Raw genomic sequence first — 27,449 nt, 5'->3', positions numbered from 1 at the left:
ATATGGGGGAGAAGAAAGGGCATACAGGGTTGGGGTGACTTGAATAGCAAGGCAGCTAGTCAGTGGTTTTCAACACTGTCCTTGAGGTTCAACAGTCAGCTACGTTTTGCTCCAACAAATCACATAGTCAATGGAGTTGTTAACTGACTGTTGATGTTGACATGACGCTGTTTTTGTGAGAAAAACATATATATACAAAAGGATTCACAGCTGACATTAGTCAACCAACATCTCTACTGAGCATTATTTAGTTGGAGCAAATGCAGCCTACTTGAGGACCAACATTGACGAATATTGCTCAATATTAAGTTTAGATTGAAGACCTGAAACAATCATTTGAACTAGATATCTAAGGGCAGTTCTGAGGGCAGATAAAAAAATATATATCGAGTTTATTTGAAATATAAAATATTCAGGTGTTTCCCAAATAGATTTTAAAATATGCTGAAGTCAATGAGGGGACTGACCTTTTTAGGTGTTTGACTGGTCCCTTGGATCCCAGTAAGACACACCAGTAAGTTTTGTTGACAGCTCTTAGCTGGGGAAGAGGTGATTATGTCTGGGGTCTTTTCTAGAAGTTACTGGGAAATAGGTCTCCTCACTCAGCACACTTACTAAACACAAATACTACCTACAATCAAAATAATATCATCTTGGAAATATTTAGCTATACAGTATATATAACTATTTAAATCAAATCTAAAATACTATAATGTATATACAGTAACTCAAAATATTAATATGATATGACTTGTCTTAAAGACGACGGTTGAAAATAATGTATTATATCCCTGTTTGCATGGTGTTTGTAACAGTAGTTTCATATGATCTTCTTACGTTTTATTCTCACTGAAATCTTATTTGGATTGAGTAATGCATAAAGTAAATTGTCCAAAGTGCATCTTTTGAACTCAAAATAGGTCATTGTTTAGTCTCGGAAAACCCAGACACAGCTGGAACATTGTTTACATTGTGGGAGGCAATCCGCCTGGCTAGGGACACTAGTAAGTTGATTCAATATGTTTGGCCTCAGTCATCAATTAACTACAGAAAACTTTAAAAGATATGGCGATTTGGAATATGAATTTTTGTGTCAACTGGGTATCTATGCATTTCATATCTACTGTAAAACTAAAACATAAGGCATTTCTTGGACATATATTTTGTCAGAATATGTGCAAAGTTCAGCTGTGTCCATCGCCATATAAACAGTTTGACATGGGTGAAAGATGTTATCCGGGCTTGGGAGTACACTGCTGAGCCTATTGTTGTTGCATGAAGCTGAAGTTTCAAATGCTGCAATCTTCGGAATCAAGTAGATTCATAGCTTTTTTGTGTGTGGAGTTATTGGGTACATGAGATGACGAGTGTTGGAGCCATCGAACTATAGAACTAGAATATCTATGTTTTGAAAATGGCTGTGTGTTGGACATGGATGTCCGTTGTGCAGATCATCTGTACGTTTGGCTACAGTATGGTTCTTAGATATGTGGTTTCTATAGGCATAAAATCCTCCCTTATAACCAACCAACCTACTGATTCACCAGCAGTGTGACTGTGGTAGTTATTAATATTATCAAAGACAACAAAACCAGGGCTTCCACCTTTGGCAGAGGTCAGAGAGACCTTTACAGTATGGTAATATATTCACATGTTTGATGACTCCATCTCTAGAAGGGAGAGGGATGTCAGTGACAGAATTGTTGCAGTAAAACTACCATCCTTCAGGTGTTTCCCAAGTATCATGCCCCAAATATCAGGGCTGTCAGAGTTAACTTGAGTTAACTTTTTGTCATTTTAGTGTACTAATTAATTGCATTGTCTGGAAATGTTCAAAATAACTAATATATAGCTAAAAACAACAATGTGATGTCAAAACAAGTTGACATTGACGATAAAGAAAGTGTGCTTTAACAATGTACCTAATTTTTATTACCATTAGTTTGGACAAAATCAAGGTGTCAATATTATTGTAATGCTTTTTCTGTACAAAAGAAATCTTAAATTACTGCTCAATTTGAGTTAATTCTGAATTCGCGATTAAGCACAGCAAATCCTGCAATTTAATTGGATGAAATGTTCTTAATTGTTTGACAGCCCTAGAAATATACACTGAGTGTACAAAACATTAGAAACACCTTCGTATTATTGAGTTGCACCCCCTCTTGCCCTCAGAAAAGCCTACATTCTTCGAGGCATGGACTACAAGGTGTGAAGCATTCCTCAGGGATGCTGAACCAAGTTGAGTCCAATGCTTCCCACAGTTGTGTCAAGTTGGTTGGATGTCCTTGGGTGGTGAACCATTCTTGATACACATGGAAAACTGTTGAGCGTGAAAAACCCAGGGTTGCAGTTCTTGACACACTGAAAGCTGTGCCCCTGGCACCTAGTATACCCTGTTCAAAGTCACTTAAATATTTTGTCTTGCCCATTCATCCTCTGAATGGCACACATACACAATCCATGTCTCAATTGTCTCAAGGCTTAAAAATCTTTCTTTAACCTGTCTCCTCCCCTTCATCTACACTGATTGAAGTGGATTTAACAAGTGACATCAATAAGAGATCATAGCTTTCACCTGGTCAGTCTGTCATGGAAAGAGCAATGTTTTGTACACTCAGTGTACATTAGAAACCTTCTCTTGAGTAAAACAAGATGTCAGATAATCTAAATCTTTTAACAAACAGGGTGTGATAAGGGCTCTCAAATCCATGTATCCTTACCCTGTTACATTGGACCTTTACTTGCGCAGACTACATTGAAGTTGTGAAAGTGTTCATCTGGAATGCACTTCTGTTTACAACCCTGTAAAAGAACCTGAATAAACTCAGCCAATTTGTTTAGACCATTGATTTATTCATTTAGAATCCAACATGTTATATTGCTGAGAGGCTATTTGTGTCAGTCCAAAGCAGGGACAGGCTTTTCACTGTGATAGTTCTAGCGCATATGTGCACAACTGTGAATAATTGTGATTGGTTTAATGCATGCACGTAATGTATACTGCAGTGTGTTTCTGCAATTTAATATTCAGCATTTTATATTTATTTTTATTTATTTATTTTACAATTTAGGTAAAGCATTTGTGGCCACAAAAAGTAAATCACAGTGGTAATATAACTGCAATGGTCTTACTGTGCACATTTGCTCAATAATTCTTGATACGTGTTGATTTAGATTGAAAATGAATCATTATGTAATTATTTAACTGAAACACTGAGTTTGCCCCCAATACAATTATGTCAGCGGCTTCCAGTGTAATCAAAAGTCACAGGGGAAATACAACTATAATCAATCATAACCCTTGTGAAGGGCTATTCAGTCCAAGGAAATCTAGACACATAATTCTATTTGTAGAACCTCCCTCTACATCTGTGTCTCAAATGACACCCTTTATTTGCAATGTTGGGCACTTTTGGACTTGGTCAAAATCTGTGCACTATATGGTGAATTTGAAGAAGGAAAAAAACTGCCATTTTATGTACAAGCTCCAACTGCTGTATTGCACTTCCACCCATATTCTTCTAAAATACCAATTGTTTTTCATACAGACATATTCTTGATTAAGCAAGGAACTGTTTTGCTGATTTAACTGAGGACAATGCATAGTGTGAGGAGGATTTTGTAGCTTTTACTGAGAATGGACTACTGTGTGTTCTCTATTCTGGTTTCCTAAGACTTTAGAACCTAGTATATGCATGTAGATGTGCCGTTTTCATGACAGTAAAGTAAACCTCAACACATTGTATTAATGTTGAATAAGCCTCCTTTATTTTAGAAGGTTGAACTGTTGTGCAACCCTCATGATTCCTTCATCATCTCAAGAAGTGTGAGAACTTAACGCAAGCAGGAGAAAAAAACTAAAGCTAGTATTTCTAAATCTTCACGTATGATACTGTATTTATACTGGGTCCATAAGAGCATTGAAATGCATTTTTAAATGTAGACCTTTATGTAGATCTATGAATAACTATCTTGATTAGTAATTGTTTTGTGTTCACAATTTTATGTTCCCTCTCCTAGCAACAAGAGCGATGATGTAGAAAAAAATGTAGTGGCGTGTTCAGTTATGTCAGTGTCTGCAGAGTGTGTGTGTGTATGTGTATGCATGTGTTTGTTTGAGAGAGGACATTGTATTTAACGAAAAGATGAAGAATAAAGATGGGACATCTGTAAATAAAACAGTAATTATCAAAGTAGAGCTTAGATGTTTAATTTGTGTGTCAATGCAAGTGTAATATTTGACAGCTATAGAACTATGTATTCTCTATTGTGTTCAATAATGATATATAAACAGTTGTTTTACTGTGTTGTTTTACCATGTCAAAGGCGTATACATCAATGGCTAATGGTTTCCTCAAACCATTTTATAGATTTGTCTGCACAAAATGCAATAAACTGAAGTCATTTTATTACAACTTTGCTTGCAGGCGTATTCTTTGTTTATAGCCAAACTATTGAGGGTCTTACTAAACAGTTCAAAGCATATTAAATGTTTAAAAACACTCAACTTCTTTGTTCCAGTGACATTTTCTAGACAGGGAAATACTTTGGGAGTGAAACAGTACTTTTATATGTGAGGGGGGCAGGAGACCATTCCAGTCAGCTTGAGTCGTCACTACAGACCCGGGTTCGATTCCAGGCTGTGTAGCAGCCCGCTGCGACCGGGAGACACATGAGGCAATGCACAATTGGCCCAGCGTCGCCCGGGTTAGGGGAGGGTTTGGTTGGCCAGGATGATCTTGTCCCATTGTGTTCTAGCGACTCCTGTGGTGGGCCGGGCGCATGCACGCTAACACGGTCACCAGTTGTACGGTGTTTCCTCCGACACATTGGTGCGGCTGGCTTCCAGGTTAAGCAAGCAGTGTGTCAAGAAGCAGTGTGGCTTAGTAAGGTCATGATTCGGGGGACGCATGGCTCTCGACCTTCGCCTCTCCGGAGTCCGTACGGGAGTTGCAGGGTTAGGACAAGACTGCAACTACCAATTGGAAATCACGAAAAAGGGGGTAAAAAGCCATTTTTAAAAATATATGATAATACATTGTTAGAGGTAAAAATATGTATATAATAATACATTGTTATAGATTAAATGTTTACCATAGAGCTGTCTGAAAAAATTGTGAAATACCATATGCAGGTTAGGCAGACACATCCCAATGCACTATTTAAACTCAGACTGTTATGACAAGTGTTATCTCACCAAGCAAAGCTCAAAAGATTGTAGGCATATTTTTCTTATGGACAAAGTGCACCAGATGACCTTGTTTTTAATATGACACTTGCGTCATCAAATAGTATCATACGTCTTACTCAGTCATACAATAGCCACAGTATGAGTCATAATACCCATAAAACCTAGCGATCAAACAGGGAAATGGTTCTAATCATTTTCCCACCATTCATTTTTCCCATAGGGGATTTTAAAAGCACGTGTAGACTTACCCTGGCGGGACGTTTTGATAAGTGTAAATCTCTTGGACAAGGTGAATATTATCAATACAGTCGGCTGTATTTACCCCCCCTAAATTAAGTGCTAATTAGCTTTTAATGTGGCGATCATAAAGAACTATAAATGCCATGATGATCGGGATGAGACTGCCAAATCGAGGAAAAGGTTAGAATCTCTGGATTGATTATCTAAATGTAGTAATTAATAAATTGGCAATATTTATTTAAATGTAAAATTCTGTGAACTGTCTTGTACAAGTTTAAAATTGACACAATGGCTGTCAGCAAAGGTGTCTGCTAGAGACGACGTGCAGGAGCTTGCAGGGATTTGTAATTTTGCATGATGTCAACTTGTAACGGTTGTCGTTGGTGGAAGAAGGAGAGGACCAAGGTGCTAGAGACGACGTGCAGGAGCTTGCAGGGATTTGTAATTTTGCATGATGTCAACTTGTAACGGTTGTCGTTGGTGGAAGAAGGAGAGGACCAAGGTGCAGCGTGGTACGTGTTCATGATCTTTTAATTACACTGAACACTAGAACAAAACGGAACAAACAAACAAACAAACAAACCAGTCCTGTCTGGGACAGAGACAGAAAACTACCCACAACTCAAGGGCGAAAACAGGCTGCCTAAGTATGGTTCTCAATCAGAGACAACGATTGACAGCTGCCTCTGATTGGGAACCATACCAGGCCAAACACATAGAAATACAAACATAGAACAGAACATAGAATGCCCATCCCAACTCACGCCCTGACCAACCTAAAACAGAGACATTAAAAAAGGAACTAAGGTCAGTACGTGACACTACTTTTATGCCAATTATAATTTTTCGAATCTGAGAGGAAATAGAGCTGACTATATTGATAAAAGTCACATTGTCTGAGAGATATTTACATGGTTATCAAAACGTCAAGCTAGTGTAGTCCTACACGAAACATAGCCCTTATTTTAAGTGTTTCTAAAAAATGTATGGTGAAAAAAAGAATTGGAAGTGTTCCCTGTTTGATCAATAGGTTTTATGGGTACTATGATACGTCCACTGTGGGGCTCTATAGCATACAAATGGGATGACAATTTATCATATATCTTGGAGGATGTATACTATTATACATCTTTCTCTGAGAACAGGTTGCTTGTTGCGCTGTAACAACAAAGGAGAATTACGGGGAGAATTAACATTGGCGGTTAGGGAAACTAACGACAAAGGTTAGGATAATTTTACGTAACTGGTTAGGAGAACTAAAACAATGGTTGTAATAAAAATTGTATGAATTTACAGAGCAGGTTAGATGTATTGGGTTAAGTTTAGAATAAAAGTTAGCTAAAATCCCAAAACCTTTGGATTGCTAGACAGTCACATTGTGTTTATTTTTTTCAGTATACATGAATAATGCTAACGTCTCAGACTGATGAATTGAGGATTCAATCAATACTTTATTTTCCTGTTTACATTTAACCATTTCACACTGCCCCAGATTTAGCACTAGAAAAACAGTCATCAAAATGTATCACATTCTTTTAGCTACATTTTTGGGGAGAATTTCCTTTAGCGGCCACGCACAGTAAGAATGCATGCACAGTCCTCAATCTTTTTTAACAAAGTGATTATGCCATGTTTTGATCATGAGGGTGTTATGCTGTACTCTGTGGAAACACATCACACCGTGGCTGAGAGGGGCTGTGATGGCTAAACTCCTTTCAGTACCATAGATCCAACTACACAACCCAAGATTTACACCAAGAACATAGGGAGTTGAGAATCATATTTATACCAGTTTACAAAGGTTCTTTACGTTTGGGATTCAGGGGAAGAACATAGGAAGGGCCAGTTCTCATAAATAAACTAGTTAGTGTTAGCTTTGCACAAAAATGGGAGTCCAGAACACAAAACAATTTTACAATCAAATCAAATGAAAACAAGTTTCTGTGCTGGTGGAGGGAAAGCATTACAACTACCTAAAACTCAGGGTATCGCATCATCTGTCACATCATCCTTCTCGTAACGAAACAGCTGCTTCCCTCCCAAACACAGCCACATCTCAAACGACCAAAACAAGGGTTAAAAACAGGCATGGAAAAACAGGGAGACAATCACAGTTCTCAATGAATCAATCAATTAGCAGGGACTCAATTAGGAGCGCATTGGCTGAAGCATGCACAGTACTCAAGGGTTTTCATCACACCTGTGACACACTCATTTACAATGATCATCCTGAAGTCAGGTGTATACCATCTGTGCTCATTATATAATTTTATTGAAGGTTGCGCTGTGTTGTAAAATTGCGAAACAGATTCTGACTGGGAGTAGTGTTGGGGAATAGTACCACAACATGTAATTCAACTAGTAATTCAACTACATTTTGCAGTAGCTTGTTGGCAGTTGAACTACATTCAAATGTTGATAGTGTTTTCAGTAGTTAATGACCGCTGGGCTAGCCGACACGCTCACATTCTGTCTGTCACACAGATCTCACTATACTGTTTTGATACAGTATTAACAGTGTTAATACATACATGTTCCTTAACTTTGTATTATATGACATTTTAGATTTAGTTATAGTTTTTCACAAGGTAGTTTTGATATAGTGAACTGCTTTTTCAGAGTAACTTTAATTAAACAAACTATAATTATCTTCAGGGTAGCATTATGTAGCTCAACTTTTTCCAGTGTGAAGTAATTGGTAACTTGGTAAACTATATTTCAGAGTAGCTTTCCACACAATGCCTGGGAGATGGTTTATTGTAAAGGCCAAAGTACAAGTAGTAACGTTGCTCTACAAAGGGGGTGTGGTCTATGCACATCAGTCTTAGTAAAAACTCCAGCAATGTTCTAGGCCTTTCTTATCGAGGGTGAGATGATATAAAGGCAGAGAAAAGCAATTCTGGTCATTTGTCTGAAAAAGCTCTCAACATGAAAAAGCATTCCACCAGTCTGAGGGTGAGACTGCCTGTCCTGGTGCTGGTCCTGGAGGTTCTCCTCCTAGCTCTCTACACTGCCTTTGTCACCTATGACAATGATGCTAATGCTAAACTGCAGAACAATGAGACCAAACCCATGGACAACGCACTGTACCGAGATTACCCATACTTTGCTGACATTCAGGTGATGATATTCATTGGATTTGGGTGCCTTCTGGCCTTCTTCCGTCTCTACGGCTTCAGTGGAATGGTCTTCAATTTCCTGACGGCCACCTTCGCCATCCAGTGGGCCATCCTGGTACAGGGCTACTTCCAGTTCAGCCATGCTGGGAAGATCCACCTGGGGGTCATCAACCTGATCAATGCTGAGTTTGCCTGTGCCGTGGTGCTCATTTCCTTCGGGGCTGTCCTGGGAAAGACCAGCCCAGTGCAGCTCCTAGTCATGGCCCTGCTGGAGGTCCCAGTGTTCTCAGTCAATGAATGGGCCGTGCTCAAGTACCTGAGGATCAACGATGCAGGGGGATCGATCCTCATCCACCTGTTTGCCTGCTATTTCGGCCTGGGTGCAACATTTGTCCTGTACAGGCCACGTCTGAACGAGGGTCACGCCAAGGAGAACACCAGCTACCAGTCAGACATCCTGTCAGTTATGGGCACCCTGTTCCTCTGGGTGTTCTGGCCCTCCTTTAACTCGGCTCTAACCCTGAAGGGAGACGACCAGCACAGGGCCATCCTGCACACCTTCATAGGCCTCAGCTCCTCCACCCTCACCGCCTTCGCCCTCTCTGCCATGCTCAACAAGAACGGCAAGATTACAATGGCCGACATCCAGAACGTGACCCTGGCGGGCGGGGTGACAGTGGGGGCGTCGGTGGACATGATGATCTCCCCTGCGGCTGCGTACGCACTGGGTGTGATGGGCTGCATCGCCTGCATGCTGGGATACAAGTACCTCAGCCCCTTCCTGGCCCGCCACCTCCGGATCCAGGACCAGTGTGGTATCCACAACCTGCATGGCCTCACAGGACTCATATCCTGTGCCGCAGGGATATGTGCCATCCTGACAGCCACTGAGGAGGTGTATGGACCCAGCATGTATGAGATCTTTAGCCACAGGGCACCTATGGAAGGAGATCCTAAGCTTCTGGAGCTCCAGGAGTTGATCCCTGGTCTGCAGCCAGGTCTGGGGCGCAGTGCCAGGGAACAGGCCCTCTACCAGGTGGCAGCTGTGTTCTCCACTATGGGAGTGGCAGCACTAGGGGGCATATTGACAGGCTTTGTGTTGAAGCTGCCGTATCTCGCATCACCCTCAGATGACCACTGCTTTGATGATGAGCTATTTTTCAATGTTCCGCCTCATTATGATTGTCCGATGGCCCTAAATGGTCAAATCAAAACTGACGATTCGACAGCATCATAGGGTGCTAGCTATGCATTTAGTTGTATAAATAAGTTTAATGCTGAATGACGGTAAAACATTTAAATTGATTAGATAATCATGCAGTTTAGCAATAGAATAAATCCTCATTCGTGGTTAATGTACTCTGTGATCCATTTCTCTTTCTTGCACTTTTTTATTTTACAATCCCACATGAGAGGTTTTATGAACACAAACTTGGTTTTGTAACCAAATTAACCACTGGGTTTTTATTTGTACTTATTTTAAGATGTTTTAGTATGCAAGTCTATGTCTCGCTGCTTAATGAAATCCATTTGTCTATTTTTAGTGGTTTGTAAAAGTGCGTCATCTCATACTGACTACAGTAGCCTCACACACCTGACTGTTAAATGTATTGAGGTCAGAGGGCTTTTGTTTTCAAGTGTGGTACAACATTGGTAATTTTATGTCAAATGACCTGAGAATGAATACAATTTTGCGGTTAGCAAAAAAATTGCAAATGTGGGCACTCAAACCACATGATTATATCATTCATACAATGTAAATTAACATAATACAGAATATTGACACATCCACATTCACATAATACAGAATATTGACACTAATGTGATGACTCTATTAATAAAGAATCTCTCATTTTACAATCCCACTATTGCTTTACACTGTTCCTGCAGTCCTCCTTGCAATGTTTTATTGTGTATAACTCAGATTTAGATCATGTTTAGTGGAGTGGTGAAAGGTATTTTACAGCTCCTTAAAGGGTCACAAAGTCTGATGGCCAACATGCAGTAAGCTAGTATGCAACTAAGGTGACCCTTTAGCATGCAGAGAGGCCTTGAGTGCAAAACTCTTAGCTCGGGACTAATATTTTTCCTGGTTAGGAAATTCTCCTGATCTTGTGAATTTATTTCCTGACATCAAACAAGTGTTTGAAAATTGAAAGAGGTTGTTATTCTACAGCCAAATTACAGTCGTGAAGAGCCAGACATGTTTATTCACCACAAAAAAAACTAAATAAATAAAAGGTTGGCTACATAGCTCTGGGGCCTGTTGCACAAAACTAGGATAAGGGATTAAGCCAGGATATCTTGGTGATCCTGGCTCAATTGATCCGTAATCCGGTTGCACTAAAGATGGATAGGGGGCAGGAGGATATGTTATGGTATAAATTACCATGGAGATTTATTCTGTGGAGCTAGCCTGCTCCAGACCAGGCTAAATTCCAGGATCTATTTAATCTCATCCCTAATGTCAGTCAGCAGTCACCACAAATGGAAACCAATAGTTATTTCACTGCTCACTATACATTGTTATCACATATAACTAGACCCACTGTTATTATTTAAACGTTTGTGATCATTAATTTCAATGATTTTGGATAAAAAATGATTTTTAGATGATGTTGCTATCATTAGATAATTTACAGTTTCCCATAGACTATAAGGCTATATATAAAATGATAGAATATTAGGGCCACAGAGGGGAAAAAAACACAAGTCATAATATTGTAACCAGTTGTTTTAAAGGAGGACAGTTGTTAAAATGACAGATGTGGGGCATTTCGTGAAATTGTACTTCAGTATGGTTTCATAAACAAAGACATGCTGATGTGCCAGAATATTAAGTATCACATTGTCATAAGTATCAAAACTGTAAAAACAATATGTAGCTTTTCTGCAGAAAGAACCAGCCTCATAAATGTATGACTTTATCCTTTTTCTTCAGTGTGGCCCTAGTACTCTGTCATATAAACAAATACACATTCCATATGAATATAAAAACACAATGTGTAACATTATGTTCCTTTATTGAATAAGGACAAAACAATGCAGGTAAGCCATCAGCTCCTTTCGAAACTGAAGTCACAGTGACTATACAAGATGGAAAGCACAGAATCCAAGCATATTATACAAAATGATACATACACATTCAAAGGTCTGTATATAACACACCCTGCATGTCTGCACACTAAAATAAATGCAGGACAAATCCATACACATCAACTGAACAGACAAATGAATGGATGCAGTAGCCTCCCTGCAGCCTTGTATTACACACAGTATACCGCACAAACATCATAAGAGGCCAAATTGGTCAAAAACGAACCCAAAAAAACCCAAATTCCTCTGCCACCGCAGGACATATTTAACCAAAATTGAAAGCACACATACTAACTAAAATAATTCAACACATATTGGTCCCTCAGCAGCCGACCACTGTCGTCATCAGGGAAGATTGCCGGATTGTCCCAGTCCATGGCTGGTGGCACTCTGGGGGCCCTCTCCTTCCTCAGGCAGGCCACATTGTGGAGGACAGCACAAGCCACAGTAATATCACATGCCCTAACAGGGCTGACCCTTAATTTGTGAAGGCAGTGAAAGCGTGCCTTCAGGAGGCCAAAGGTCATTTCAACTCTGGCCCTGGTCCTGGCATGGGCATGGTTGTAGGCCTGCTGTGCTTCCTGGGGGTCTGTGAAAGGTGTCAGGAGAAAAGGCTGGCAGCCATACCCCCTGTCTCCCAGCAACACACCAGAGAATTCACCTGTCAACACAAAATCTCATCATTACTACCTCATAAACACAGTGATATTCTTGACACAGCCATGATGGTTATAAATAGGGGTTGTGTGGCTTACCTTGTGATAGGCACTGATAGATTTCAGAGGCCCGAAAGATTCTGGAGTCATGGACTGAGCCAGGCCATTTTGCCACAACATTGCTGATCACAGTCAGCATTGCAGACCATCTGAAATCATAAGATGAGGAATATTACACCAATCAATGCACATCACTGGCAATGCAGAGTGTTCGTCAATGGACAATATCAAAAAGTTATGTTCACCTGAACATTAATGCTGTGAAAGGATTTCCTATTCACAAAATCGGCCTCATGGGCACCTGAGGGGCTTTTATCCTTATGTGTGTGCAGTCCACTGCACCAATGACATTGGGGAAACCTGTCACACAAAGTAATGAGTATCCTACTATGTGTTAACAGTTGTCCTGTAATTTGTAGATCATCTTACCTGCAATCCTATAGAACTCCTCTTTGATGTCACAGAGTCTTCTGTGGCCAGGGAAGGAGATGAAGACATCTGCTAATGCTTTGATAGCCAGACACACACTCCTTATTGTGCGGCAAATTGTGGCCTTGTTCAGCATCCCCACTGAGTACAGGAAGGCTCCACTAGCAAAAAAGCGCAAGGCCACACAAACCATTTGCTCCACACTCAGTGCATGGCTCCGTGCAGTGCGGTGCTTAATCCTGGGACCCAGTAGTCTGCATAGATACCTGATGCCATCTGCAGAAAACCTGTATCTTTCATATAGATGGTCATCAGGGAAGGCCAGTGGGTCCAACCGGTCCCTGAAGACCCTTTCTCGCCTGAAGGCTCTCCTCAGCACAAGTGCTTCTTCATCCACCACATCTCGCACGAATGGGCATGCCATTGTCAGAGCAGAAAGGAACACACAATTTTGGGCCTTCATATAGGCTAGTGGCCACACCTGGTGCTGGGGGGGGGTAGGCAAAAGAGGGTGATGCCTTATAACGATGACTTGGTTGTACTGATTGCTGGGAAAATAAAAAAAACCTTAGAAAGATGCCACCGTCCTGTGTGCTCACAATAAGAGCTCATATGTCATGGCTCACTTGACTTTACGAGAATATACCTAATTTTTATTTTGAGCTGTGTCATCTTCTTGGAGCTGGGGGAGGAAAGAAAAATAATGATTAATACATTTGTGTTACAGTTAGCATACAGTGTACATTGAAGGCATATCTCACCTCCCTCTCAAGTTTTTTTATTTCAAGGTCCAGTTTCCTAATTGTCCTCTTTTTTATTTCGGACTCCAGTGCAAGATTTTCCATCTTTTTCTTCTTGTACTGAATGTCTATGTCTGCCAGTTCTATTTGGCGCCGGAGGTGGTTGCCATACAACTTTCTGATAGCTTGTGAGCTCTGTGAACACAATACAATTAGCGCAGCTGGAATTTGGCAGGATGTGGTGTCCTTTTATTAATACGCACTATGTTGCCAGGCTGGTTTTCCCACTGTATAACATCTGGGTCCTGTAAAAGAAATTAGATTTTTTGATTTTGATGAGGACTCCTCACCATTGTAGAGTAAATAGTACTTTCACAGTCTTAACATGATACCTCATGCCTTCTGGAATCCAGAGAGATGGTCTCCTCCTCATCATCGTCTCCATCATGTGCTGTTGCTGCTGCACTGGGGCCTTCACCCTATCACATTTAATCGGATTCATATTGAAGCTAGTAGACAAGACATGCCAGGCCTACAGTATGCCTTTGATGGAGTACTCACTGGATCAGCATCGTCTGGTGCTTGTGCTGGTGGCTCTAACAGGAACACAGTGCTGCCAGGCACTGCAAGGCAATAGGTAAACCAAAGTCAGACAGTCCAAATTGATTCAATATGAATGTGGTTGTATCCCATGTAGAGATGGAAGGACATACCTTGAATGAAGCGGGTGGCATCTTGGGAGGAACCTATGCTCGTCTCTTTCCCCCAGGGATCCCCTCTAAGACGGGCCTGCCTTTATTTAGCTCCAAGGCCATGTCCTCTGCTGGGGTAAGGTCAGCCTTTGGTGACCCACCACCCGTGCCTTGTCTGTGGGTATTCTTTTTCACTGCTAAAACAGTACAGACAATGTGTGAGCAGGCACCTTCTGGGTACAATATATGCTTGTGCTTTGTTAAATATTAGTCAGGGACCATACCATTCTGCAGAATGTTCTTGTATTTGATTTTGACCTGCTGCCATGTCCGTTTTGGCCCGTTCATGTTTAATCTACACACACACACACACACACACACACACACACACACACACACACACACATTTAATGGAGTCACACTGCAAAAATTACTTGGTATTTTTGTCTTGTTTTCAGTAAAAATATCAAAAAATGTATCATAGCTTTATACAGTGTGATGGAGTTACTTTACACAATTTCACTCATATCTGCAGTGCATTTCAATTAAAAATTTAACCGTTTCATAATTACAGTACAACTGCATTTTTGGAGATGTGAATTAAATATTTTAATTGTAATTGTGATGTTTCAGCGGAGCGGTGAGTGTGTAATTGTGCACTACTTACGCATTCAGGCGGTCTGCAATACTTTGCCACGCTTTTTCTCTTTGCTTTATCACTGTGGCGGTGTTGCCTTTCTTCTTAATTATATCTTTTACCTCCTCGTATGCCTCCATGAGGATTTGTGCTTCCGACGGGGAAAAGTACGCGGCTCTAGTTGCCATGGTAAATCAGTTAATCTGTGATCTGTGGCGGGGTCTATTTGAGTGAGCCGTGAGCGCGCACCTATCCAGGATTGGTTTCACCTGGCTTAATGAATCCGTGTCTGCTCATCCTGGCTTGGTCTTTGTGCAACCAATTAAGCCTGGACGCACATGTTTTGGCTTCATTGAGCTCAGCTGAGTCATTTATCCCGGATGTCTTAATTCTACTTTTGTGCAACAGGCCCCTGTTCTATGATCATATCTGTGCAGGGGAGGTAATGCAGTCCTAGGAGGCATTTGTTTTTCACATTTTGGGTGATTTGATCTAATTTTCCGGTAGGTGGCGGTAAAGTACCATATTGAGAAGAGAGAGGCGGTGGAGTCGCCTTTCTAGATAGCTAGGACAAACAACCCCGCCTTCCTCGAGGCTTGAGTGCAGAGCGCCATTTTAGAGAGGCAAAGGAAGTTGTTTTGTGAAACAACTTCAAACGCTTGAAAGGGGAAAGAACTAATATAAAGCTAAATACTTTACGGGCTGTTACTGATAATTTCGTTGATAATACGTAGTCTAGAGAGAGAGCATTTTCTGGAGCGATTATTTTGAATCTGTTGTTGGCAGGAACAACAGCAGGCGAATCCGAGGTCAAATTGGGCCTATTTTAGAAGGAGGCAACGGTAGTTCGCAGGCTAGCTCACTGGCTGATTGGTTAGCTTGCTAGCTAGGTAACTATTCATTTTCTGGTCACAGAAAAATAAGCAGACGGGACGGGACGGTGGGACAAATCCCTGCGGTAAATTACCATTGCACATCTTCCTCAGATTGTAGTAAACGAACGTTGGCTAGTTAGTTAGCTAACGCCAGTTACGTTACTAGTAAACATCTTGCTAACTAAATGTCTTAGCTATAGTTCTTAATCAGCTACTGTATGTAACTAGCTATAACTAGTCTAGCTAACATTAGCTAGCTGTAAGCTGCAGCCTAACGTGTAGGAGTGTTGGTCAAATGCATTGGAATGTTCCACAGTTGATGCTCTGTTGTCAGCTGGGAACTATTTAGCTAGCTAGTTAGCTGCCCAGCTAAACTGTAGTTATTTCTAGAACATTCAACTAGCTACTGGTAGCTAGCTAACCGTTTTTCTAACTAACGTTAGCTAGATTTCCAACTAACGTTATATTCTGTGGCCGCAGTATACCTAACGAATTCTATATGAATGTAATGTTTTTATCTTATGACTAAACATGAGTTGATTGTATCTTGTTTTCTCTTGCAGGAGACCATGGCAGACGATTTTGACATTGAGGCTATGCTAGAGGCTCCATACAGAAAGGTGGGTAGAATTGCCAGGCTTGTATGGTTTTTTTGTGCATTCACTATTTGCTGATCTAGTATCATCTTGCTGCTCAGAGATGTATAAGTTCGCTATTATTGATAGTTAAATGATTGTGTGTGCCTCTCAATGTATGAATGTGGTGTGTGATGCAGTCAGACATAATCCAAAATTCTCAATAAACGCCCATCTATCTTTCTTTGTAGACTTGCCTAATGATATCTCACCTCTACTCCCATGAATTCACCTTTGATTCCAGTGTGAACTGTGAAAAAAGTAAGGTAGTAATTGCGCAATGTATTGATGTACTGTGATCCCCCTAGGACAAAAAGAGCCTCATCTTAGAACATCCTATCACCTGTTCGGTTGCAACAAGGTGAATGCAAATGGATGATAATCAGCGCATTTTACCTCACATGCAAAGGAGACAGTATTTAAAATTTCTGTTGACATGGTAACTACGGCATTGTTCCACCATGTTTACACCTGTTAGTTAGGTTGACCGTGATACCAGTAGTTCTGGCACATATTCTATTTATATGCATTGACATTTGTTATGCATCGTTGTCAAGTAAGTCGGACCTGAAATAGACCTTACGTGTGTTAGTACTTTTACCCTTACATGTCTTTTCGTAGATTAGTCTACTGACTCATAGTATACGTTGTTTTACAAATCATTGATATGGCTTAAATGTGTAGTCATGATTTTGCCGAGGTCAACAGAGTAAGCTATTGATAACTTTGAAATATGAATACTGTCTCCATGCCCAAGTCTATTGATTCCGATTCGTAAATCAGCATCTTGACTTTGCATGCCTTTTAACACCAGTAATATTCAAAGTTTATTTTCTTATTACAATTTATTTAAGATTTTCATTTCAAAATTTAATTTCCATGATACATTTAGTTATTGATTTCACCAATAAGAATAGTTTTCCCCTCATGAAATACAAGCCAAAATGGATCACCTCCATTCAGCCGGCACTAAAAGAACAAACATAGGTCATTTAACATGAGGCTGAACTAGTGGATTTTTTCTTTTCAGTTTTTCTTGGGAGTCCATATTACTAAGCAGTGTGAATCCCTGTTTGCTTCAGGGCGAGATGTGTGACAGAGGTGGCATCGAACTCTTACATTCCAAGAAGGAAAATGGGTGAAGATCACTGGACTGGCACCAACCACAGGATCTCTTTTAGTGGCTGTGGGCCAAGCATGGCCTCAGTGGGCTTAGGAACAGATAGTGGTATTGGTACGACAAAGCAGGAGGGGTGGGGTTGAGATGACCAAACTGTTACCATGGCTTACTGTAGCATGCCAAAATGTTAGATACTTTCCCCATACACCTTGACTTTTGGTTGGATTGAGTACTGTACAGTATGTAGTTATAACAGTGGGTGGGGGGTGGAACTCTACAGGGGCTGTAGATGGACCACCTTAGATACTTCTCCAAACATATCAGTAATGTTAACAGTATTTTTACTAAATGAATATATTCTGTATTTTCTTGTTCCCTCCCCTTACCCCTGACGACTTGCAATGTTTCCTCTACGTCCTCATGATGTTCTTCTATCGACCCTGCTTAGGATGAGATCAAGTCCTCTAGCGCTAATGGACATGAGGAGCGCAGTAGTAAGAAGTAAGTACTGAGTTTTAAACTTGTGCTATTTGCTAAACCGTCTTCACATTGTTTTCTCTTGCAGGAGACCATGGCAGTCTCAACAATCTCAACTTGTGTTCCAGGAAAAAGAGGAGCCACAGTAGGAGTAGTCGGAGCCCGAGCTCTGACAAGCGCAGAAGCAAGAGCAAAGACAGGAAGAAGAGCCGGGACAGGAAGAGGAGCAAGAGTCGGGAGAAGAAACGCAGCCGCAGTAAGGAGCGCCGCCGCAGCGGCTCCCATAGCAGGGAGCGTGCCGGGCGCTACAGAGGACGCCGCAGCCCCTTGTATGTATAGAGATCTTCCAATTTTGGCGTCCCTTATCTGTGTTGTCTAGTTCCCACGTTTTGGTGGGGAATAGTCTGCTTTATCATTTCATTGTAGGTAATTTATTTTTCCCCATTTGAGAGCTGACAAATGTTGATGATGAAATGAAACAGGATTTTGTATTTGACAGCGGTATAGTAAAAAATGGTATGGTGGTTGACTTCTATGTGGAAGTTCAGGCATGAGGTGGATAAATAATGCTGTAGCCCTGGTTTTGTCCTCAGGTCAACCCCGTTTACTACTCCTTTCTTACTTCCTCTTTCAGCTGAGTGTCATGTGACTGGGCTGATTAGCCTTTGTGTTTCAAGAGAAGTAGAGTACACAAAGTAGGCCCAAGTGGGGGTGGAGGCTGTTGTAGGGCCCATTTTGACCGTCGCCTTTATGAATGAGAAAGTGTTCATCATTCCTACTATGCTGCTGGAGACGTTTCCTCCACAGATAGTCAAGTGTGTCCCTGAAACTTAATGCCCTACACATAGGCATGAATTGTACTCTTAGGCATATTAACCTACACCGTTGAGGTCATTGGTAATTCAATATACACTTAACACATATTATACACTTAACACTTATTAAAAACCAACACAGTTTGAAATATAATCTTCATCAGTAGTAGGCATACATACTGAGCTGAACCTTGTTTTACACCCCTAGTTTGGGGCCGAAATTTAACGGTGGTCCAGGAGGGAAGATTGGCCCACCACATGCCAACAAACTAAGGTTTTTATGATTAAATTCTTTGTGATATGACGTGTTGGTTGGCTGTCTTGTCATTAAAGTATTAATGTAAAGTCTGTTAGTCTTAGAACTAACTCTTGTGATTGTTACTTTTTTCAGTCGTAGGCGCTCAAGAAGTCGTAGTCCCTTCAAGAAAGACAAGAGTCCAGTAAGGTGAGATACACAGCTGGATTGTCTAGTTAGAAGCTCTCGTGGTTTCAGATCAGTTTTGTGAACTGGAATTCTTTTCTCACCGTTTTCTTTTTCAAGGCAACCAATTGACAACCTGACCCCAGAGGAGAGGGATGCCCGTACTGTGTTCTGTATGCAGCTGGCAGCCAGAATCCGACCACGAGATCTAGAGGACTTCTTCTCTGCTGTGGGGAAAGTCAGTATTCACAGTTTACACACATTTTAAAGTAGAAGCCTGAAATATGTCAAGATCAAGACTTTATTTTGACAAAGCATTTAGCTAATGGTCAATAGGAAGGTGCTCACTCCTGACACACTATTGCTATTTTATCCCCTGTAGGTGAGAGACGTGAGGATGATCTCCGATAGAAACTCCAGGAGGTCAAAGGGCATCGCCTACATAGAGTTTCTGGAGGCGAATTCGGTCCCATTGGCCATTGGTTTGACTGGACAGAGACTTCTTGGAGTGCCCATCATTGTCCAGGCCTCTCAGGTAGTTGATTTAACCATAACATTTTTAGAAATGATGGAATTAGTAAATGTGATGACACCTTTCACAACTAACTTGGCAGATGGCATAGACTCACCATTTCTGTGTGTGTGCAGGCTGAGAAGAACAGAGCAGCAGCAATGGCCAACAACCTTCAGAAGGGTAATGCTGGCCCCATGCGGCTGTACGTGGGCTCTCTGCACTTCAACATCACAGAGGACATGCTGCGAGGCATCTTTGAGCCTTTCGGAAGGGTAAGGAGGAAACCCCATTACTTGTCATGTATGTTAAGTTATGGCTGCAATCCCAATACCGGGATCGATATGACAACTACCGGTGAAAATAGAGGGCGCCAAAATTCAAACCACAGAAATCTCATAATTACAATTCCTCAAACATACATGTGTCTTATATCATTTTAAAGCTATTCTCATTGTTAATCCCACCAAAGTGTCCGATTTCAAATAGGCTTTTCAGCGAAAGCACTACAAACTATTATGTTAGGTCTCCACCAAACCACAATAAGCACAGCCATTTTCCAGCAAAATATAGCCTTCACAAAAAAACTGAAATAAAGATAAAATTAATCACTAACCTTAAATTATCTTCATCGGATGACACTCATAGGACGTAATACATGCATGTTTTGTTTGATAAAGTTCATATTTATATTTAAAAAATCTGAGTTTACATTGGCGCGTTAGATTCACTAGTTCCAAAAATATCAAGTGATTTTGCATAGCCACATCATTCAACAGAAATACTCATCATAAATGTAGATGATAATATAGTTATACACATGGAATTATAGATATACCACTCCTTAATGCAACCGCTGTGTCAGATTTCAAAAAAACGTTAGGGAAAAAGAAATGCATGCAATAATCTGAGACGGCGCTCAATTTAAAAACACCACAGCCTCAAAGATGGCGTCAATATAAACAAGAAATTACATGATAAATATTCCCTTACCTTTGATCTGCATCAGAAAGCACTCCAGGACTCCCAGGTCCACAAATGTTTGTTTTGTTCGAAAATGTCCGTTATTTATGTCCAAATACCTTCTTTTGTTTGAGCGTTTAGTATACATATCCAAACGCTAATTCTGGTCAGCGTTATATCGGACAAAAACTTCAAAAGGTGATATTACCGGTTGAAGAAACATTTCAAACTAAGTACAGAATCAATCATTAGGATGTTTTTTTAACATATAGCTTCAATAAAGTTCCAACCGGAGTATTCTTTCTTGTCTTCGTGAGCAATGGAACGCAAGTGACTTCGATGAGGAAAAAGTGAGGTCACAAAATGGCTGCTTGATGGACATCTGATATATTCTGCTCTCATTCACTCCCTCAACAACATAGAAGCCTCATTATAATTTCTATTGATGGTTGACATCTAGTGGAACCCCTAGGCAGTGCAACATCATTCATATCTCAAGGGGATTTCATTGGGGGCTCTGGTGAATACATACAAGCTCAGATTTTTTTATTTCAACTCAGGATTTTGCCTGTCAATATGAGTTCTGTTATACTCACAGACATCATTCAAACAGTTTTAGAAACTTCAGTGTTTTCTATCCAATACTAATAATAATATGCAAATAATAGCAACTATGACTGAGGAGGAGGCTGTTTGATATGGGCACCTTTCATCCAAGCTACTCAATGCTGCCCCTGCAGCCATTAAAAGTTAACCTCAATTTTCCACTAACTCTGTTGTATCTAACTGGATGTTGTTTTCCTTAACAGATTGAGAGCATACAGCTGATGATGGACAGTGAAACTGCACGATCCAAAGGATATGGTTTCATCTCAGTAAGTTCCTGATTGCAAAAGTGTGTGTGTGCCATGTTATTTAGCTAATTTCTTACTGGGTGACCTTGTGTAATTGTAGTTTGCAGATGCAGAGTGCGCTAAGAAAGCATTGGAGCAGCTGAATGGCTTTGAGCTGGCCGGACGGCCCATGAAGGTTGGTAACGTGACAGAACGCACTGACTCCTCCACCGCCAGCTCCTTCCTGGACAACGACGAGCTGGAGAGGACGGGCATTGACCTGGGCACCACTGGGCGCCTGCAGCTCATGGCCCGGCTGGCAGAGGGTGAGCTATTAGCTGATGTTTTTGAGTGAATGTAGTTTCTTTTGTGCTCAAAATTGCCATTGGGTTTATTTGTCAGCAGTTAGTAAAAGTTGATCTTAGTATTCAATATCTCCACCTGTTGTGATGAAATGTAAAACCTATTTTATCAACCAAGGTGTTGTTATCCCAGTTGACCTCTAATCACTCCAGTATGTGTGCTCAAGTTGTTTTAAATAGCATTGAACAGACTTGATGCTAATGAATACTTGTTTCCCTCAGGTACTGGTCTTCAGATTCCTCCAGCTGCACAACAGGCTCTACAGATGAGTGGTTCCATGCACTCCTCTTCAATCCACTTCGGCAACATGGCAGCTGGTACAGGTAGTCACATGATCTATACTGTATGTAACATGTCACGCTACATATTGTGGAATGAACTACTCACTGGCCTCATCTTAAGACACGGCAGACATGCCTCTCCTCAAAGGAGAACAGTTCAAAACCTGTGATTTTGAATTTTAAGCTTTATTGATACCTCATGCTAATGTGAAATGTACTAAGTTTGCTTTGGCTGTTGATCATAACTAATTCTAGAGGTACATAGCAAACGAGAGCTGTCAGACCTCCATTGGCAGGATGGTTTCCAGTGAACGATGAATGCAAAGTGGGTTCAAATGATCTGGAGACTGCGTGGGTTCAAATGATCTGGAGACTGCGTGGGTTCAAATGATCTGGAGACTGCGTGGGTTCAAATAAACTGCTTCTGTGACCACCAGTATTTGATCATCTCAAATGTACCACAATAAGACTTCTCATCCTTTCTCACTATCGTTTATCTTTTAATGATCTCTTCCACATTTATCTAATGGATCCACACGTAAACACTAAATGCCAATCTGCCATTGCCACCAATACTCCTTTATGTGGTATGTTCATCGCTTCTGACCACATCCCTGCAACAACCTGCCATGTTGTCAGCTTTTGGTGAAAGACATCTGAGATGTACTCTATCTGAAAGATGTTTTCTTCCCTCACTATGACACTGTGTGAAAAGAGCACATTGAATATAATGTGCAACTGGTGGGAAACCTATAATGAGTTGGCATCATTCAAGTCAACCTGTGTGTTTTGTCTTGCCAAAGCCAGCAATTTGTCTTACTAAGTGAATGGACACTTACAACTTGCTGAAACACTATGTTAGATGGAATGCTGATATTGAACTAACATGCAGAAACAGGAGAACCTTAGCTTCTCTGTGTTTGCCTTATGCTATGGATGTCCACCTGTAGCAACTAGGTCTAATGGTATGATGTGCACTGCAGTGTAGTAAGTAAATGGTCTTGGCTATGCTCTTCATCTATTGTGCATCTTTCCATCCTCACAACCTAAATAATTTCCCCTTTCCAGCCTAAGTCCAATTTGTAAGTCGCTCTGGATAAGAGCGTCTGCTAAATGACTTAAATGTAAATGTAAGTGCAAGTTTTTAACTTCTCTTCTTCTAATATTTTAGACATACAAGCCAGGCTGAACCCACCCCCTGAAGGTGAATGTGAAAGATTGGAGTGCACAATTTATCAAATCTGCACACAATTTAATGCTCATCTAAAATAAATCCTTTCAAGTTCTCATGTTTCAAACCAGAGTGAAATCTCCCATGGTCCTTTTTTCTTGTGGTCTGAAATCATTGCTGTCATGCATACTGAATTCACAGTATGCATATAAATGCTTTTCTTGTTTAAGCCAAATAAGATTCTCAAGCTCTCCGTATACATCTTCTCTGGTTTTCTTGTGTGTAACTACATTTTGTCCAACAGTACATTGAAACAACACGGAAGAAAGACCAGTCCTGTACTTTTACATGTATTCATTGATTGCTTGTTTAAAGGGGGGAGGTAATCAAAATTACTAAGTCAACCTGATGATTAAGTCAGATGCAGGGTTGGGGTCAATTACAGTTTGTTCAGGAGCTGATGGTCCATTCAACAGACAGGAATTCAACTGCACTTGACCCCCCTGGTGAGAAGGACCTCTGTTAATGATGCTGTCATCTCCTTTTACAGCTGTCGCCAACCCTGCCATGAACCTGGGTCCAAGCATGAACCAGGCCATGAACCTCCCAACTCAACCACTGGCTACACACTGCCTACAGCTGTCCAACATGTTCAGCCCACAGTCGTAAGACACTACTTTCCCCTTTTCATTTCATGATGGCAGAAAACCATTGTTTTAGAGCTTTGATTCACTGAACTAGGTTCACAAATGCATCACCAAATGTAAGATTAGGGTACAATTGTGGAGATACTAAATAACTGTCAACTCATTGATTATGGCCTTTTTTCTGGGAGCCAAAAGGGCTTAACTTCTCATTTCATGAAGCTGGGTTAGGCGAGTCATTAGTTTGTGATGAAGGGGTTGAAACGACCTGCCTTCTTTCCAGGGAAAATGAGCCTGGTTGGGACATCGAGATTCAAGATGACGTCATGGAGGAGTGCAACAAACATGGTGGAATTGTCCATATATATGTCGACAAGAACTCACCTCAGGTAAGACCCTTTTAAAATGCACTATAGAGGTGGATAGTTCTAAACTGGTCCAGCAAATTATGCACTTTGCCCCCCAAAAATTACCAAATTTTTTATATAATGGTAAAATTTAGAATGTTACGTTAATTTCAAGATCAATTATAGCCTTGCGTCCATCAAATTGTCTGTTGCAGATTGCCAAGTGCAGACTATTAAAAAAAAAATATATAAAAATAAATAATAATATGAACCCAAGTCTCTATGCAGTTATTTCAAAATGTTAAGCCATGTACCTATGTTTGTACTCTGTTGCGGGTCTTTGTTTACTGAAATCCATACTTTTTAATAAAACATTAATGAAATACAGCCACAGTGTTTCCTTGTTGAGATTCAATTGGCACATGCGCTGAGTTGCCATCTTAGAGCAACAGCAATGAGGAAGGAGTCAGTTGTATTTGATTTCAGCAAACAAAGGCACGCAACAACCGAAGCCAAACATGGGTACATGGTAAGGGTGTAAGAATTTACATTTTGAAAGTATCGACTGCATAGCAAGTCGGAGGTTCGTTTAAAAAATAAAAAGCTAAAAAAGCTCTAGTCTGCGCTCAACTCCGTGGATTTGAGGTACTTGGGCAATGTTGCAGATCGATAGATGTTTTATTGCCCTCATCTTACCGCTTCCTTTCTCTTATAGGGCAACGTGTACGTAAAATGCCCCACTATCCCAACAGCGATGGCTGCAGTGAATGCCCTACATGGACGGTGGTTTGCAGGTGTGTATCCTTGTACCAATGCATTCTATAGGGTCATTCTTTGATATTTACATGCCTTGCATTTATATCAGTTATGTTTGTGGCATGGAATAATGGGAAGTAATCAAAACAAAACTGTACCATGTTAGCACAGAATTTCTAAACCGAGGCACAGCATTGCAAGACTACCTTGAACGCTTGCCAAATTTCTTAGCTGATAATTTAATAGAAATGTGAAGGCACAACCTAGATTCGAGCAAATGTCTCAAGTAGTTGAACATGTTATTACTCCAACCTTGTAAAAGTGACAAACTGACACATTTTAGACAAAAACAACTTTTATATTGACGGCATGCACATGCAGTTTGGCACGAGACCACTGTTAAACGCGTTTTCTCTTTCTACGCATGAGCTTAGTTAGCCAACATCGCCTACAAGTGTGATCAGGGATTTCTATAGGCTAAATGTAAATGCTTCTCAAATCTTCCTACTGTACTGTCTTTTTATTTTAGGTTCAAGTGAGTTGTGCTGCTGATTTATTAACATTTTTATCTCTAGCTAGAATGTTTTTTTTTTTAATCTGCTTTCTACATTCATAAATAACTTGTTCATGTGTTAGACAAGTAATGATGCAAGTTTTTTTTCTTTTCTCCGTAGGTAAAATGATCACTGCGGCGTACGTACCCCTCCCAACCTACCATAACCTTTTCCCTGATTCAGTAACGGCCACCCAGCTACTGATGCCTTCGCGGCGATAAGTCTGCCATGCATGGAGTAGATGTTGCAATGCCTGTGGGCTTCAAAATGTACATAATGTTTGCTAATATGTTGGGAACTTATTTACCAGAGTAGCAAAATACTGCACCAGTCCACCCAATCTTCATTCAGAAATACAAAAGGTTTTGAAGGATATTTGTTTTATTGTTCAATCTGACGGCCATCAGGCTGAGCTTGAGTTCTGTATCCGCACATTTCTGTTGGTGCACTTGAGCAAATTACGTTGTGTGTTTCAACCTGCATTGCGATAAGGAGTTGTTATACAGTGGAAAGTGAGTACTAAGTAGATTTAAGTTGAAGCTGACCACAAAAGAACCCATTTTGGGGACAACCCCACCTAATTAACCTCTGATTCTAAGTGCAGTTTGCTCTGTCCTCATCCAATTACCACTTATCATTGTACGTTTTGTCATTCAGTTCGGCTTTAGAAATTGATTTGCCCAGTAAGTTTTTCAGTTAATGTGTTAAATGAAAAGAACAATGCCTACAAACACCCAAAAACAGATCTATTTTTTTGTTAACAACTTCAAGGTATTCATTGTGTTTGAGATCACTAAGTTTTTAACATTTGTAATCAAGACTTGATTTTGTAAAAACTCTTGATTTAAATTTACTATCAAAATAAGTGATTTGGGTGGTTCAATGTGATGTGCATTTTGTCTTGTTGACATTGGATTGTTTCATCTGGAATGAAGGGGGATGTGAAATATGTGTTTGTAATAAAATCCTAGTTTACAACAGCTGGTCTTGTGGTTTACACTCAGACCTTTTAATAATTACTGTTTTAATTAGAGGTTGACCAATTATGATTTTTTTTCAACGCTGATACTGATTATTGGAGGACCAAAAAAGCCGATACCGAATAATCGGCCGATTTTATTTATTTGTAATGACAATTACAACAATCCTGAATGAACACTTATTTTAACTTAATATATCAATATCTATTTAGCCTCAAGTAAATAATGAAACGTGTTCAATTTGGTTTAAATAATGCAAAAACAAAGTGTTGGAGAAGAAAGTAAAAGTGAAATATGTGCTATGTAAGAAAGCTAATGTTTCAGTTCCTTGCTCAGAACATGAGAACATATGGTGGTTCCTTTTAACATGAGTCTTCAATATTCCAAGGTAAGAAGTTTTAGGTTGAAGTTATAGGAATTATAGGACTATTTCCTTCTATACCATTTTGTATTTCATTAACATTTGACTATTAGATGGTCTTATAGGTACTTTAGTATTGCCAGTGTAACAGTATAGCTTCCGTCCCTCTCCTCGCTCGAACCAGCAACACGACAACAGCCACCATCGAAGCAGCGTTACCCATGCAGAGCAAGGGGATCAACTACTAGAAGGCTCAGAGCCAGTGACGTTTGAAATGCTATTAGCGCGCGCTAACTAGCTAGCCATTTCACTTCGGTTACACCAGCCTCATCTCGGGAGTTGATAGGCTTGAAGTCATAAACAGCGCAATGCTTGAAGCACAATGAAGAGCTGTTTGAATGAATGTTTACAAGCCTGCTTCTGCCTACCACCGCTCAGTCAGATATTTAGATGTTTATATGCTCAATCAGATTATATGC

At 40.4% G+C, this 27,449-nt stretch overlaps 2 protein-coding genes and 1 long non-coding RNA gene across 8 annotated transcripts in view; 2 read left to right on the top strand and 1 right to left on the bottom strand.

Annotated features, from left to right (window-relative positions):
* slc12a5b (solute carrier family 12 member 5b) overlaps nt 1-11,536 on the top strand; it is a 116,802-nt gene extending 105,266 nt beyond the window's left edge. The window contains exon 26 of the mRNA XM_029621568.2: nt 8,488-11,536. Coding sequence (XP_029477428.2) covers nt 8,488-9,790 — 1,303 coding nt within the window. The 3' untranslated portion in view covers nt 9,791-11,536. The remainder of the gene's footprint in view (nt 1-8,487) is intronic.
* A 344-nt stretch (nt 11,537-11,880) lies between these two features.
* On the bottom strand, nt 11,881-14,619 carry LOC135562852 (uncharacterized). Of its 3 annotated transcripts, none has more exons than XR_010460137.1 (9): nt 14,511-14,619; nt 14,248-14,423; nt 14,096-14,157; nt 13,927-14,013; nt 13,798-13,839; nt 13,556-13,729; nt 12,795-13,476; nt 12,405-12,514; nt 11,881-12,310 (listed from the first exon to the last, which is right to left on the bottom strand). It is a non-coding gene; the product is annotated as an uncharacterized LOC135562852 (long non-coding RNA). The 3 variants fall into 3 exon arrangements; XR_010460136.1 differs by having other exon boundaries at nt 12,795-13,342; nt 13,441-13,476; nt 13,556-13,839; nt 14,511-14,618; XR_010460135.1 differs by having other exon boundaries at nt 13,556-13,839.
* Nucleotides 14,620-15,451: 832 nt separating this feature from the next.
* LOC115102046 (RNA-binding protein 39-like) lies at nt 15,452-26,609 on the top strand. 4 transcript variants are annotated; one of them, XM_029621563.2, is made up of 17 exons: nt 15,453-15,821; nt 16,302-16,358; nt 17,942-17,994; nt 18,099-18,299; nt 18,994-19,059; nt 19,177-19,230; nt 19,327-19,444; nt 19,589-19,741; nt 19,855-19,992; nt 21,490-21,555; nt 21,635-21,839; nt 22,098-22,199; nt 23,329-23,361; nt 23,879-23,993; nt 24,256-24,361; nt 25,035-25,113; nt 25,750-26,609. In XM_029621563.2, exons 2-17 carry the CDS (start codon nt 16,308-16,310, stop codon nt 25,848-25,850), a joined length of 1,641 nt encoding a protein of 546 aa, XP_029477423.1. In that variant the 5' UTR covers nt 15,453-15,821; nt 16,302-16,307; the 3' UTR covers nt 25,851-26,609. The 4 variants fall into 4 exon arrangements, with proteins under 4 accessions (XP_029477425.1, XP_029477423.1, XP_029477424.1 ...); XM_029621565.2 differs by lacking the exon at nt 18,994-19,059 and having other exon boundaries at nt 15,452-15,821; XM_029621564.2 differs by lacking the exon at nt 23,329-23,361 and having other exon boundaries at nt 15,454-15,821.
* The last annotated feature ends 840 nt before the right edge of the window (nt 26,610-27,449 follow it).

Source organism: Oncorhynchus nerka, linkage group LG20, assembly GCF_034236695.1.
Source record: "Oncorhynchus nerka isolate Pitt River linkage group LG20, Oner_Uvic_2.0, whole genome shotgun sequence".
NCBI lineage: Eukaryota > Metazoa > Chordata > Actinopteri > Salmoniformes > Salmonidae > Oncorhynchus > Oncorhynchus nerka.
This window is presented reverse-complemented; position numbering and strand designations above follow the sequence as displayed.

Coding starts and splice junctions, on each gene's coding strand:
- LOC115102046 (XM_029621563.2), top strand. CDS start 16,308: ATGGCAGACGATTTTGACATTGAGGCTATGCTAGAGGCTCCATACAGA. Junction 21,840..22,097: donor CATGGCCCGGCTGGCAGAGG/GTGAGCTATTAG, acceptor TGTTTCCCTCAG/GTACTGGTCTTCAGATTCCT. Junction 23,994..24,255: donor AACATGTTCAGCCCACAGTC/GTAAGACACTAC, acceptor CCTTCTTTCCAG/GGAAAATGAGCCTGGTTGGG.